The following is a 15,917-nucleotide window of genomic DNA, read 5'->3' as shown; positions in this document are numbered from 1 at the left end:
ACCATTCGTTTTATTCAAAATTTTTGTGTAAATATCAAAATATTTATGTCATGCTTAAAGAATATTTTATGACGAATCAAGTCACAATAAAATAAATGATAATTACATAAATTTTTTGAATAAAACGAATGGTCAAACGTTGAACAAAAAAGTCAACGGCGTCATACATTTAAATATGGAGGTAGTACTACACAAAGCGTCGGAGTTATCATCTTTGGGTGTGGACACTCGACGAATCACATGATATGTCAAAGTGGGTGCTCAAGTATGATGTGAACCTCGCTCCCCTACCCAAGATGTTAGAAACCCTCTAATGCTATCATGAAAATATCAACAAAGTGTGGAGGATCTTGTATGAATCTGATGATGTTCATAATGAATCTGAATGGAACTCTGACGACGATAACATTATCGGGGATCTTGACGAGAGCGAAGAAAAGGGATGGAGGTTTCCTAAATTCTTCGACTTCCTCGGGTTTCATCCATACAAGGAGGTTGTCACTTGATGCATTCTTCTGGAAATCTGGAGTGGTAGCTTGCCATCTGAGCAGCTCCAAGGTTCAGTACTTAGGTCAAAATCTTGTAAATGAGTACAATAGGGGCATGGAGATGTCATTCCCTTACACCCCTTGCCTCGTCGATTTGCTTCCAGAAAGAGCTCACCAAAAATGTTCCAGAAGATGTACATTTCGGCCAGATGCAAAGCAAACAAACTGCAGGCTGCTGATTGCTCTCATATGGGGGACAAGTCATTTCGTGCTTAACCATCATCTTAAATTTGTAGTTTTCCCTAATATTATTGTTTGTTTAGATAAAGGAGATTTCATCAAGCAAATAAAATCTGCACCAAAATTGCCTGACAATTGTAACAAAATTGTCAATCAATTGTTGTGTAGCGTAAACTCTCATCCATTCCTGGTGTCCTCTGGTGAGTGCTCCGAGTATTGTTTTTATGGGTTTTTTTTTTCGATTTTACTCGGGCTAGGATTCAAACTTGATTTTTATTTACGGCGATTTTGCTATTTAAGGCAATGCCACTGCACATAATTTCCTAGAATAAATTATTACCTGTCTGAAAAGGATATGTCAAGACAGTTGAGAAATTCTGGAAAATGAAATGTATGTGTTGGCGGATGGCATGAGGCCCTTCGACCAAATCTACCGAAACCCCTGGCGAAGACTATGGAGCAAGAACGGCGAGAAGCGAAGAGTACCTTGCCAGGCCAGAGGCGTCCCAGGCGAAGGGTGCAAGGCGAAGAGCATCTGCCGAAGGAAGACGGCTTCACCATGGCAGGTTCGCCTCCGCAAGGGCCGAAGAAGCCTTCCCGGCCCGTCAAGCCTGGGGGCTATAGGGCCGGCGATCGCCCGACGGCCCATCAGGGGCCCGTGAGCCTCCATAACTTTATGTACCCCTGTAAATGTCCCTTTCGTAAGGGTAATCATGTAAATTCCCCTGTATAACCTAAACCCTAGTAGTAAGAACCTGTAATGGGGCTATAAATAGTCTCCTAGGGCCATGTAATAGGGGGGATCCCCGAAGAGAGAGATTCAAAATTTAATACACTCCGTTTCTTTCCAACCACTATTGAGTATCCACGTCTTTCGACGTATGCGGTTATCGTTTCGACAACAGTCTGGTATCACATCACCAGGTTTTTCAAAAGCGCTTTATCTAGTTCTGTTTTTAGATTAAAGAGGTTGTTATCGGAAGCATTTGAATTTTAAAATTAAAGGTTTTGTTGACACTAGCAAAAGACTGTTGTAACAAGGTTTAAAATTACTTATGCATTCAGATATTCCCCCGCAAAACAAAAAAAAAATTATGCATTCAGATGTACATAATCCACAGTACAATAAAAAAAATGCCAGGAGATTTTAAATCACATACAGTGATATTCTCCCTTACTAGTGTAACTGCAAAGACACTGTATATTTCCTTCATGAATCAACTGATTAGCAAATTAACCATGTTGAAGCACTATCTCTGAACATGTTTCAGTAAAAAAAAAAAAAAGCTTTAGCTGAAGCCAAGCTGCGCAACAAACACAGAATGCACAGCTTATACTAGAAATCCTCTATCTTACATGACGATTAACCCAACCAAACTGAAATAACTGATTTTAATTAAATTTTAATACAAAAAAGAAACAAATTGTGGTCTGTGTGCATGCAAAACTGTCTTTTGATGCTCTACCACCGCGTGTTGTCTGTAGGAGGAAATTAACTGACAAGGAACAAGTTGTTAGACCTTGGATTGCACAAGATAGCTTTCAGGCCAGGATAATTGTAGAATGAATATTCAAAGTTAAGAGAAACAATGAAAATCACATTTGGACTTGGCTAAATGCTTCCAATATTTCTGAAAGTTGAGTTCTTCAATGGATAACTGATATGGCACAGTTTTGCAATACAAACTAATCAAGCATCTACTTGCGAGTCTCATGAGTTCACTAATCTTCCCTTAAAAAAAGAGTTCACTAATCACCACTAAACAAATAGCAGAAGTTCCTAAATGATGTATGTCATATACCTAATTAAGTAAATGCTATGCACATATTAACCTGCCTTACCAAGTAATCAGGTTATGCTCTACATATTACACCAGATCCTAACATTTAACAGTAACAAGATCAGAAGTAATCGAGTTCAGGCTAAAGGGCAATGTTTCAATAGAAAACATTTTTGAGTTTTCAGTTCTATGAGGCCAAACATCATCTTCAACCTTCGTTGACACCGTTGGATGAAAAAGAGGGCATTCATTACAAAAATCACGGCAATGCAGAACAGCATTACATAGCCCCTGTTTAGCATTACAAAAATTTCAAGTGTACTGCTGTTCAGGCTTACATTTTACCACCTTCATAAGGTTCAACATGGTAAAGAATTTCTCTACATTGTGCTTGCTGTTGTAAAAGATAATTAGTTTTTACTCTGCATAACTAATAGAACACCAATGCAGTCAATAAAATTCTCTGATAATTATGAACTATCCAAAGTTCCCATTGTAGCAGTAAAACATGAGCACGCAAAGCTATGGAGTAATTATTCGTTAATATAGACTTGATGCAATATAACCAGGTTTAGCCATTGGACTCGAACGCCAGATGAAACTTAAAAGCCTTACAGCTAACCAGATAACCAAACATTAATCATGAACACGATCATCCAAACAAATTTCAACTATACAAAATTATTGCAATGATTGATCAATTAAACGATCATACCGGCACTAAAGACCAATTAAACTAGTCATGCCGCAAAATGCCATGTCTCTGCAGGCAATATATAACAGAATATTAAAATGACAGCATCAGTGTGTTGCTAGTTATGCTGCTATATTCCCACACTCAGTGGAATGGAACTTTTTTCTAATGTTGTTTGACTCAGCACTTGAGAACTTGAGGCTATGACAGCTCTTTACATCGATATCCAACTATTGTTCATCTAACACTTTTCCCCAAAAGGAGATCACAATTTAACAAAGCACATAGAACCCACGGTGTTAGCAGAGCTGCTCTTGCAAAACAGACATGCTATTCATACAATTTAAGAACTAGAACCTACTCCTATACACCACCTAAATAGAAGGGGGTTCATTAGCATTTAAATTCTACGGAACTTACTTGCCTTCTCGAATACATCAACTAAGACAGATGGGCAAGTTCTCTTGAGATCAGCATAGCCTTCAGTTGCCACCACATCATCCATCTTGTTTTGATTGGTGATAAATTCAATGCAAACATCTTTAAGGCCATTGCAGTTATGCTGATCAGCTAAAGCCAATGTAGTTGCGACGGTCTGCACATCAAGATGCTCGCCAAGGATGCTTTCGCACTGCAACTTCATCCTGTCCATGGCATACCTATCAGCAGCCACAAGCAAAAGCCTGATCATCTCATAGTAGTCGTCGTCACTGAGAACATCCATGTCCGGCAACGAATCGGTGTAGATGAAATGCAGGAGGCCCCTGAAAACATCAGGCTGCATGTCTTCCACGGTTACCCGCCGGGCCCTCTTCTCCTTCATCTGCCCATAGAGCTCCGCCTTGAAGACGGATGACCGTGCTGCAAGGATGATCTTGTGAGCGGCGATTTTCTCTCCTCCAACAACGAAAGTCACATCCGACCCTTCCCCCTTCTCCAACAATTCGCCAAAATTTTCCGATAAATCTGACGGCGGCACATTGATTAATTCATGGGCCTTCACGGTATTAGACGCCATCGATTCCTTGACGATGACGGTAAGAAAGCATTCGATGGTGAGGCGATCGTCCTTAATGTAGCCTGACGCTTCCATCTCCAGATGACTTCTATTCATGAAAGTCGCATAATGCGGAGCAAATTTGCTACTGTCATCAGAATTGAACATTCTGTGAGTTGTTTCAGAGTAGACACTCATTGGCAACCCGGTGGCATGTTTAACCAATCTCAGGTCGTAGGCCGCCCGGACGGCGCAGTTCTTGGTCAAGAGCTCGAGATACACCGAGATGTAGTCCTTGGCACCATCGCCCTTGCCGTGGGGGTAGAAGCGGATGCACCAGTCGTAGCCGCCGACGGCGAAGGTGGCCGATTCGATGAACTCGTCCACGCCGATGCCCTTCTGGAGGCTGTACCCGACGATCTCGAACGAGTGCGTGCCTTCCTCCGACTCCGTGGTGTGCCTCGACGCCGTCGTCTTCTTCTTCTTGGACACCATCCCCGGCTGCGAAATTTCCAAGAATCGATCGATCAGAGCAGGTTGGGGGGATCGGATCAAATCCGGGGGGAAGAGGCAAGCTAGCTCTTCTTGCGGTGGCGGAGGCGGAGGAGGAGGAAGCGCGGGGTGAAGCTGATGGATACCAACCTTGGGTGCGTCAAGGGAAGAGGCGATCGGCGGCGGCGGCCCGGCGGCGGTTGCGGCGAAAGATGGTGAGCGACGACGGCGAGGAGGAGGAGACGCCTCTTCGATCTCCTACATTAAACCCTAGGCAGTGAATTTTTATATTTTGCCCCTTCCAATTGGAAATCCAACTTTTTCTTGGATCTTTGTATTCCAATTCAATCCAAACTCAAAGTCCCGTACTATGTCGGAAACTCTAATGCGCTATCGATCGGGGCGATCGGGTAGCGATCACCACCCCTCCCCCCTCCCTCCCTCCACGTTTTTTTTTGGCACCGCATTACTTTCCTATTTTAGTAAATTTATACACCTAAAGTTTATAGACCCAAAGTTTATAAATAAAAGTTTATATATCCGATTTAAATTTAAGTTTGAATTCAAATATTTTTATAGTATTTCTATACATCTAAAGTTTATAGACCTAAAGTTTATAAGTCAAAAGTTTATATACCCGTTTCAAATTTAAATTTGAATTATATCCGATTTAAATTTGAATTTGAATTCAAATATTTTCTATATATAGTATTTCTATACATCTAAAGTTTATACGCCTAAAGTTTATAGATACAAAGTTTATAAGTCAAAAGTTTACATACCTGATTTAAATTTGAATTTGAATTTGAATTATATTCGATTCAAATTTGAATTTGAATTCAAATATTTTCTATATTTAGTATTTCTATACATCTAAAGTTTATACACCTAAAGTTTATAGACCCAAAGTTTATAAGTCAAAAGTTTATATACCCGATTCAAATTTGAATTTGAATTCAAATTTTTTATATATAGTATTTCTATACATAAATTTTTCTAACTTTTTGTTTTTTTAAAATTTTTTTTGTGGTTTACTGTAGTAAGAAGAGAAAAGGGGAGGAGGAAGAGGGAAGAGAGAGGGGGGAGTAGGGGGACGGACGGGTGATCGCTGGGAGCGATCCCCCGCCCATTAGGCGTGCCCGTACTATGTTGTACATAGCCCAGTCCTATTCGGTTGACACTAGGAAAAAACACATCGCTTTGTGGGGGAATTTAACTATTTGCCACTTTTGGGTTTGGCAATTAGGATTCATTCGGTTCACGGGATTTCAAAACGTAGGAATAGAAAAAACATAGGAATACTATAGGAATACATGTGCAAAACTATGGATTGAAAAACACAGGAATTTTTCCTATGTTGTTGAGCAAGCCATTCAAAAGAATACAAACATTAGGTTGGAGTGGATTATTTTTTCCTATGCTTTTCCTTCAAAAATGGAGGAATGGAAAACTTTCCTATAGTTTTCCTATGGTGCATTCCTATAAAACGAATGGTAGTTTAAAACCCATTCCTATTCCTATGATTTTCCTTTGCAATTCAAACGAATAAGCCCTTATCCAAATGTCCTTCTTAGGTTTGCACTAATTTTTTTTTGCCCCTTTTAAAAGGTGGTCCCTTAACTATTTGCCACTTTTGCCCATGTAGCATGCCAGCGTGGTAAACTCGGGTGAAAAATGTTGTGGGACCCACTCGTTAGTCTCTCACTACCCTTCATCTCCCCCCGCGTTCGTCGCCGGCTCACCACCGCCGCCCCTCTTCTCCACCGCATGGCTGCGGCCGCCCCATTGACGCTGGTGCTGCCTCTCGGGCAACCACCGCCAGCACCGCTCTGTAACCAACGCTAGGGCCCTCATCGCCGGGCGGCGTAGTGGAGCCAAAACCTCGGCGGCGGCGGCGGCAATGACGGTGGAGGCAGAGGGCAATAGGGTGGGCAAGGGCAGGGTAGTGGAGCCAGAACCTCGGCGGCGGCCACAGTGGAGGGCAGCAGGGTGGGCAAAGGCAGGGGCAAGGGCCGTCGGAGGGGAGGAGCCGAGGTGGGGGACTGGAGGCGGCAGTGGAGCCCGCGGCGAACGGCGGTAAGGGCGCAGGTGGCAGTGTGCGTGGGTGCTGGCGCTCTGGTTCAATGCCATGGCGGGGCTCTTCGCGTGGAAGTTCGTGCAGTACCGCTGCACGCCGGCGTTCTGGGTGATGGGGTACGCCGCGAAGGGCATCGCCGAGACGCTGAAGCTCAACATAGCGCTTGTCCTCCTCCCCGTTAACTGCAACAATGGGGCGGCGGCTGCGGGACGGTTTGTAAGTTCAAGTGCCTTAATTTGGTTTTGGTGATTAATGACAAATCTAATTATATGAGACTAACGTTTTTATGAGCCTTTCTTTGACTAGTCTCATTTGGATATGAAAATAAAAATGATGAGAGGTATGTATTAAACTTCACATATTCTAACTTGGTCTCTCTTGTGGATCCAAAATATAGTGTGAGCTCCCTCATTGATCTTGATTGATTATGTGCATATGTGTTCCTTTATATCCATATGTATGCACATCTTGATGGGGAGCTTATTCTATATTTTGTTTATTATAAGATTTCTATCTTGATTTGAAATCATCTTTCATCTCATCTCTCTATATTGTTTATATCGGGTTATTATCCATCACCAAAGAGAGAAAAGATTGAAAGATCTTGGATTAAACAATTTGTGTAATTGTTACTTTGGTGATAGATGATAAACCGATGTTTATGGGATTAACCTCTCTTTTGCATAAGTTGTCTACTAGGTTATTTCCCGATAATGAGATGTGGAAGACATGCATTCTTTTGTGATGGAACTTAATCATGACAAGGATGAAATGCATGAAGATAAAATGATATGTACCACTTCTCATCTCCTACTTTTTGATAGGTTCATATATATGATTTCCATGTTATTGATATATAAGTATGAGACTAATGTTTACTTGAGTCTTATCTTATTTAGTCTCATTTACATTGAGAACATGTAGATCATGAAGGTATATGTTTTATGTTGGTCTACATCATTCCTACATATGCCTTCTCTATGTCTATAGGATAAACCTCCATTGGTCATTCTCTAATTATGCATACACTTTCATCTCTTGTATATTTATTTGTATGCATATATTTAGGGGGAGCAAATCCTATACATTTATTGTGCATGTTCTAGATCCATGTTGTTCACCTATTATTTATATTGGATCTTTGTATTTGAGCTTGCATACGAGTATATGACACTTGTGATGTTAATGAATACTCAACAAACATATCCATATCTTTCATATGCAACCGGTTGGTCACCGAGTGGAGGATGACAACCGATTTGTTGGTACTAATGTTCTCCTTTGAGATGTGCAAAGGAATAGGTCTAATTGTGATGAGGCTAATGGATGACACCATGGGTTGATGATCACCAAGCCAAGGACATCGCCATGTCGACAAGAATGAAGTTAAGATTGTGATGAGAAGAAAGCCTTAACAAAGGATGGTCAAGACCTCGGCATAAACATGGTTCAAGTGAATGGTCACGAGTGTTGATCTTGGCTCAAGCATTGACCCCAAGTTGGATGGCACAAGGCAAAGGTATAATTGAACTAAGAATGTTTTCGTAGTCTTTTCCCGGTCTTGGTGTTTGGTGTAGACCGGATTTGCTAGATAGGCACCGTACTATCAAGAGGGGTCTATGAAGCGAGCACGTGGATGATCTTGTGCCATATTAGTTCATATGCATGTAGGTGCATTTGGTGGTCTTGTCTAGCCAAGTGTGATGAGTTTTCTCATGTCCCAAACAAAGAGAAGTGGGTATGTCCAATAGGAGTGAGTGACATCTTGTGGGTATGTCCGGTGGATATCCTTTGGAGAGTGAGCCCTTTCTCCCTGAATTAAGTTGTGTTTCTTGGATGAATTGTTCATGGGTTGGATAGCCCTTTGAATAAGCTTTCCATAGAGTCCAAGAATATCAAATTCCGAGACCCGAGTCAAGAGATATCGTCGTTTTACTAACGGCCAGTTGAGCTGAAAAGTGACCTGCGGTCTGACCGCAAACCTTATGGCGGTCTGACCGAAGTATGTTTTCCGGTCTGACCGCCCATCCCATGGCGGTCTGACCGCTCATCCTAATTTTGAAGGAGGTCTCGTCTTGGCGATCTAGAGCCGCTAGAGCCGCAACCGGTCAGATCAAGCCCCTGGCGGTCTGACCGAGCCGTGGACGGTCTGACCGGCCACTACACTGCGGTCAGACCGGCCAGGTTGAGTGGGCTCAATGATTGCCTTGTAACGGCAACTAGCCGTTACAAAGTAGTCCGGTCTGACCGGCCACACTATGGCAGTCTAACCGGAAGAGCACAGAGTTGGGGGATTTCAACCCCAACGGCTAGTTTTGGTGGTTGGGGGTATATATACCCACTCCCCAGCAGTAAGGGTAATGTTTTGGCACTCCATTGCATTATCTTGAACCCTTGCAAGAGCTCTCACACCCTTGTGTACTTAGTTTATCTCGTGAGGTGTTAGAGAGTGAGTTAAGCCAATCCAAGTGCATTATTTCATTGTTATAGCTAGTGTGGCACTTGATCATCCTCGGCAAGCATCCTAGACTTGTTACTCTTGGAGGTTGCCGCCTCCTAGAAGGCTTGTGGAGGTGTTGTCCGGTGACCTCTCCGAGGAGATTGTGGAGGAGGCCTGGCGCCGTTTGTGAGTGGTTTGGAGTTCACCACCTTCGCAGTGAAGGAAGAACTACCCTAGTGATCGAGGCTTGGATAGTCCTCTCCGTGGGCCGGCTCCCACCTTGCGGGACCCTTGACGAAGGGGGCGTGCGGTGGCTTTGTGGTTGAGCGGTAGAGTTGGGCTCGCCTCAACGGGAATTAGGAAACCGGCGAGTTTCCGAACCTCGGTGAAAAATTCCTTGTCTCTTGTCTCATTTATTTGTTGCATTTACATTTGAGCAAGTTTACATACTAGAGATTATTTGTGCTATTATCACCCTAGGCTTGCAAATCTTAACATAGGCTAGCTTCTTTGTGTACTTACTTGAGACTAGTTGTTTTAGGTTTTGAATTGTGCAAAACCGTTTTGATTTACGCTTCCACATACAAAACTCGGTTTTAGCCAAAAGTTTTAAAACCGCCTATTCATCTCCCCTCTAGTCGGCCTCCTTGATCCTACACGGTTCCCGGCGGTGGTCGGCCACGAGGCGGCGCCGGCGTGGATGGGGCACGGGTGACCGGGTGGTGCAGAAGAGGGGCGGCGGTGGCGAGCCGGCGACGAGCGCGGGGGAGATGAAGGGCAGTGAGAGATTAACAAGTGGGTCCCACAATGTTTTTACACGAGTTTGCCACGCTGGTATGCCATGTGAGTAAAAGTGGCAAATAGTTAAGGGACCACCTCTTAAGAGGAGAAAAAAAAAGTGCAAACCTAAGAAGGGTATTTGGATAATTACCAAACTTAAAAGTGGCAAATAGTTAAATTCCCCCTTCTTGTTCGGTGTCAAATCGGTAACGAGAACAGGTTATCGCGCGATTTCATGTCCTATTTCTCTGTTACTTTGGATCGGCGCGGAGGCCCGTATAGGGTGAACGAACACGTATAGGGTGAATGAACACGATTGCATACGAAAACGCTCTGGCTCAGGCACCAGATTGGAAAGAGAATATCGGGCTTTTTGCATCCCACTGCCCTTTTCTCTCCTCTCTCAATCTTATCCATTCCCCTTCTCTCTCTACACTGTTCTCTTCTCCTCTCACTCCTCATCCGTACGACGACATCGCCGAACAAGTCCGCCAGTGGTTGCAGCGACGATGACAACAACCAGATTCGTAGCCTTGACCCGACAGCCACCGTAGCAGCCATGGCCGCCACCCTCACGACGCGGCTCGGGACGACGATCTAGCTAACCACTGGAGAGAAGGAAGAAGTGTATATAGCTGGTATTTTTTGGGTGATTTTTCGATAATTCCAATCTATGTATATAGATGTTTTATTAGTTAGATCGAAGTGATTAAGGCCCGGTTTAGTTCCCAAAAAATTTTGTTTTGGGGTGTCACATTGGATATACGGACACACATTTGAAGTATTATACGTTATCTAATAATAAAACAAATTACAGATTCTGCCAGGAAACTGTGAGACGAATTTATTAAGCCTAATTAGTCCGTCAATAGCAAATGTTTACTGTAGCACAACATTGTCAAATCATGGTGCAATTAGACTTAAAAGATTCGTCTCGCAATTTACACGCAAATTATGTAATTGGTTTTTTGTCCATATTTAATACTCCATGCATGTGTCCGAACGTTCGATGTGATGGGTAAAAAGTTTTTGTTTTGGGAACTAAACAATGCCTAAGTGGAGTTTTTTTTATGGTGTTTCATTTTTTTTCTCAATTTCACTCGGATCTTGTTGATATTTCAATGACTTTAATCATTTGTTTCATAGGTTGAAGAAAATTATTTCATCTGGCGATCAAATTGTGTTTCACTATTTTCAAGAACTGAAATATTCTTTCACTAAGCGCTAAAACATTGTTTTACGAGGGGTGAAACGATGCCTGAGTTATTTTGGGAAAAATCGGGCGTCTGAGTCGTAGTTATTTCCCGATTGCATATGGGCAGGCTTTTTTACCTCGTCGCAGGCAGTCCCCCGCGGCCGCCAGCGCTGGTACACGCCATCAGGTTCATCCTCCGTTTCCCCTCTCTTTCTCTATCGCACAAATTTGAGCGAGCCCTCATCAGTTGATCTGAATTTCTGCTTGCCCACAAGTATACAAGTTTCAAGTATGACTTCAACAAAGACAAAGATGTGAATTTGCTTGTTCGAATAATTGCATCATCAGTACACGCAGTCTTGGGAATATATTGCTGGTCGTTTGCGTCATCAGTACTTACTGCGGTCTTATGAGATATTTTTAGTGATGCTGTTGTATTTGACACAACTACATCGATCGGTTGACTACTATGATATTCATGTGATTATTTGCTTCTTTGGTTGAGCCAACGGAGGAAAATCTGCAATATTGTCTATAAACCAGGTAGAGAACTCTTTTTAACTATTCAGTCTCATACCAAGTCTTTCTTTCCTTTTTTTCATGAAAAACATTAGCTGCAAGTCTTTCTTTTTTTCTAGGGTGTAAGTCATTTTTTTAACAAGTACTCCTACGTACTATTTCTCAAATTCATGAATAGAAAAGCTCCATATGCAATATTGACAGACGACAGTATGTATCTCTAGGAGGCAATTCAAAATGAGCTTTTAGGAAGTTCAGAGAAATTATCAGGTTGGCTTTCATTTATTCATGTTAAAGGGCAATGATGTTTGAACACTAAACCTTTTTTGAATTTTCAGTTCTACCAAAATAAAGACATTTAATCTTCATGTTCAAAGAGGCTAAACATGTTCGATGAAGAAAATATATTCGTTACAACAAGCAAGGCCAATGTAGTATGTATTGCCTTGCCCCTGTTTAGCTTCAAAATTCAATGCATAAGGTTAATCATGCCTACATTTTACCACCATAAAGTTCAACAGGGTAAAGAACATCTATACGTAGTGCTTGCGGGTGTAAAAGATGTTTTGCTAGATTTTACTCTGAATTTACAGGGTAACCTACTAACAGAAAGCATGCAATACAGTCTAGAAAATCCTCTGATTTTAGGATTATCCAAAATTGCCATTGTAGCAGTAAAACATGAGCACATATGTTCCGGATTAACCAATCAGAAAAAGAAAAATTAAAGCAACAGAAGATGCATGCTTGCAATGATTTGTAGATCGATTAAACTACTAATGCCATAAAATGCCATAACTGTGATACCATTGTTGTATAAGTTGTCTAAACAGATCTAGTCTTGAAAAATAGACAGGCTATTCACAGAATCAACTTGGCCTATATGGGATTCACATATTGATCTTAATTTCTACGAAGCTTATTACTAACCTTCTCCAACACATCTATCAAGACATAAGGACAATTTCTCTTGAGATTATCATAGCCTTCAGTTGCCATTACAGCATCCATCCCTTTTGAAGTAGCCATAAATTTAACGCAAACATCCTTAAGGTTGTTGCAGCTATGCTGATCAGCTAAAGCTAGCGTAGTTCCAACTGTCTCCGCATCAAGTAAATCATCGAGGACGCTTTCGCACAGCAACTTCATCCTATCCATGGCATATCTATCCGCGGCCACGAGTAGAAGCCTGATCATTTCAACATAGTCGGCATCTTCAACGTCGTCCATGTCGGGCAACGAGTCGGTGTACATGAAATATAGGAGAGCCCTGAAAACGTCAGGCTGCGTGTCATCCACGGTCACGCTACGGGCCTCCCTCTCCTTCATCCCTCCGTAGAGCTCCGCCTTGAAGACGGGCGAGCACGCTTTTATGCGCCGCAATCTTCGATCCCCCAACAATGAAATCCACGTCTGTGGTTTCCTCTTCCTCCAGCAATTTGCCGAAATGATCCGATAAATCGGACGGCGGCACCTCGATTTCGGATCGTCCCTTGGCGTTGGACACGATCGGTTTATGGACTACGGACAGGACACACTCGATTTTCAGGCAATCGTCCTTGATGTAGCCTGATTCTTCCTTCTCCAGACGATATCTTTGCATCGGATTTGAGCGCTGAGGCTTAGGGCATCTGGTGCTACTGAACATTCTTGGCTCTGATAGCGAAGAAACACTCTCTCGCTGACCGGTGGCGTGGCTAACGAATCGCAGGTCATAGGCGGCTTGCACCTTGCAATTCTTGGTCAAGAGCTCCAGGGAGAGGGAGGTGAGCCTTTGGATGGTCACCGTAACGCCGTTGGGGTAGAAGCGGATTGCCCAGTCGTAGCCGCCGACGGCGAAGGCCGGCGACCGGATGAACTCGCCGGCGGCCATGCCCTCGTTGAGGCTGTACCCAACGACGTCGAACTTGAGCGTGGCCTTCTCGTGCTTCTTGGCGTACCTTGACATCCTCTTCTTGGAACCCATCCTCTTCAGTTTCTGTCTTTCAAGTTCCAAGAACTGATCAAACCAGGTCGGAATCGAGCCAAATGAGGGGAAAAGAATTGAACCAGATTAATCGAGGAAAGAAATTAAATTCGTCGGGGGCAGAAACGAAACGATGGGCAATGTAAGCGGAGGATATGTTTTGTGATTTGTTCCTGCAAATGTTGAAAATCGTATTATTCCTTGATGAGGAGAAAAGATGGAAATAATTTTCACGTGGTAACCGCGGACTATGCCTATTTGAGAATTCAGAGTACGTACGCACTACAAATCGGATCAGATTATATTTTTTGGTCGTCAGGATGCAATTCCGTCGGGTACGGATATGGAAATTCGACCAACTTATTTATAGTTTTAGTTATAGCGTGCCCATCTCTATCGAAACCTCTAAGGGCATATACAAAGGTAGAGTCGGATATGAGCTCTGCGTTATCTAGAGACTAGCAACCTACAACAGTTAGAGACAATATGGTCTCTAATCATTAATATATCAAAATACTTTTTCTTACTTTTCTTTCCTTTCTTTCACCACCATGCAACAAAATTTGCTCTAATAAATGCTAAGAGTCGACTCTGAGCCGGTGTCATGCATAACAACCATACTCTTTTCTCTTTCCTCCATGTCACCAAATTTACTTGCATGGCAGTAGAGAGAGACCACTAATAAACACCGTTGTACATGCCCTAATGGGCGATCGATCGCCCAGCCCATGGGGTAGCGATCGGGTCCACCCCCTCCCTCCACCTGGTTTTCTTTTTTGGCACCGCATTATTTTCCTATCTTAGTAAATTTATGCACCTAAAGTTTATACACCTCAAGTTTACACATCTAAAGTTTAGAGACCAAAAGATTATAAGTCAAAAGTTTATATATCCGATTCAAATTTGAATTTGAATTCAAATATTTTCTATATATAGTATTTCTATACATCTAAAGTTTATAAACCCAAAGTTTATAAGTCAAAAGTTTACATACCCGATTCAAATTTGAATTTGAATTCAATTTTTTTATATATAGTATTTCTATACATAAATTTTTCTAAATTTTTGTTTTTTTAAATTTTTTTTATGGTTTACTGTAGTAAGAAGAGAAGAAGGGGAGGAGGAAGAGGGGAGAGAGAGGGGGAGTAGGGGGATGGACGGGTGATCGCTGGGAGCGATCACCCGCCCATTAGATATGCCCCATCTCTATCTCTATCTCTTCTCTATCTCTACTATTATAAAAATAGGTCCCTATAAAAATTGAAGATGTTTTTGTCGGTATTTTGGTACGTCATCCATGTATGAGTCGGTTTTTAAGTTCGTTTGCTTTTGGAAATACATATTCGTATTTGAGTCAGTTTTTAAGATCGTTCACTTTTGGTAATACATAGGGAATCATCAATTATATAAGGAATCTGTTTAAAAATACTCGCATGCTAACTTAAGACGATCGGACTCCTAACTACATCTCATGATTTTCTAAGAATATCTAAGCGAACTCCCACGGTGAATTTTATCTTAACTAAACCATATAACAATAATAATATTAAAATAGACTTCACCCGTTGTAACGCACGGGCATTTTTTCTAGTCACTATAAAAATTGAAGATGTTTTTACCGAGATTTTGGTATAAAGATATAGATTTATTGAATAAGTTATGGTATTAGGAAACACTCTATTTGTATTTAACTGAAACAGATGAAGCTAGCTGCAAGGTTTCTTCACGTTTGTCACGAGAACGTGCATGTATACAAGTCCGATTGTGTTCCGTGAGAGAAAAAGAAAGATGTACTGCTGATGAAAACCGAGTCAGTCTCAGTGTCAACACATATGCATGCATAATTCACTATAGATTACAATTGCAGAACACTTTAACGAAAACCGAGTCAGTCTCGATGTCAACACATATACATGCATACATACATACTGCGAGGAGTAATTTTTCAGTTGCTGCCAAAAATTTTTCTCTATTTAACTAAAAAAAATATTTGAGCGTGTTATTTATTTTGGATCGCAAATAAAAAAATTTTCTTCATGCTAAAATATAAAAAACTTTTGGATTTCAAACTTTGTTCCAAATATAGCTAAGAACCAACAAGTTCACTCCAGAGACTAGGAATTATTATACCACATTAATAAAAAAAAAAGAAAAAAAATATACACCATTAGTAGCACTCTTCCCGATTTTAATTTATCTACATCAAACATAAAAATTGAAGATGTTTCCGCCGATATTTTGGTACGTC

General features: G+C 41.7%; 1 protein-coding gene and 1 pseudogene across 1 annotated transcript; both read right to left on the bottom strand.

Annotated features, from left to right (window-relative positions):
- Positions 1-3,326: 3,326 nt before the first annotated feature.
- LOC127782969 (BTB/POZ and MATH domain-containing protein 2-like) lies at positions 3,327-4,695 on the bottom strand. The gene has a single exon (XM_052310262.1). The coding sequence runs from the start codon at positions 4,693-4,695 to the stop codon at positions 3,604-3,606; it is 1,092 nt and encodes a 363-aa protein (XP_052166222.1). The 3' UTR covers positions 3,327-3,603.
- A 7,911-nt stretch (positions 4,696-12,606) lies between these two features.
- On the bottom strand, positions 12,607-13,669 carry LOC127782089 (BTB/POZ and MATH domain-containing protein 2-like; annotated as a pseudogene).
- Between the last annotated feature and the right edge of the window lie 2,248 nt (positions 13,670-15,917).

This window comes from Oryza glaberrima, chromosome 8, assembly GCF_000147395.1.
Source record: "Oryza glaberrima chromosome 8, OglaRS2, whole genome shotgun sequence".
Classification (NCBI taxonomy): Eukaryota; Viridiplantae; Streptophyta; class Magnoliopsida; order Poales; family Poaceae; genus Oryza; species Oryza glaberrima.
The sequence above is the reverse complement of the archived record's forward strand: the minus strand, read 5'-3'. Positions and strand labels throughout refer to the sequence as shown.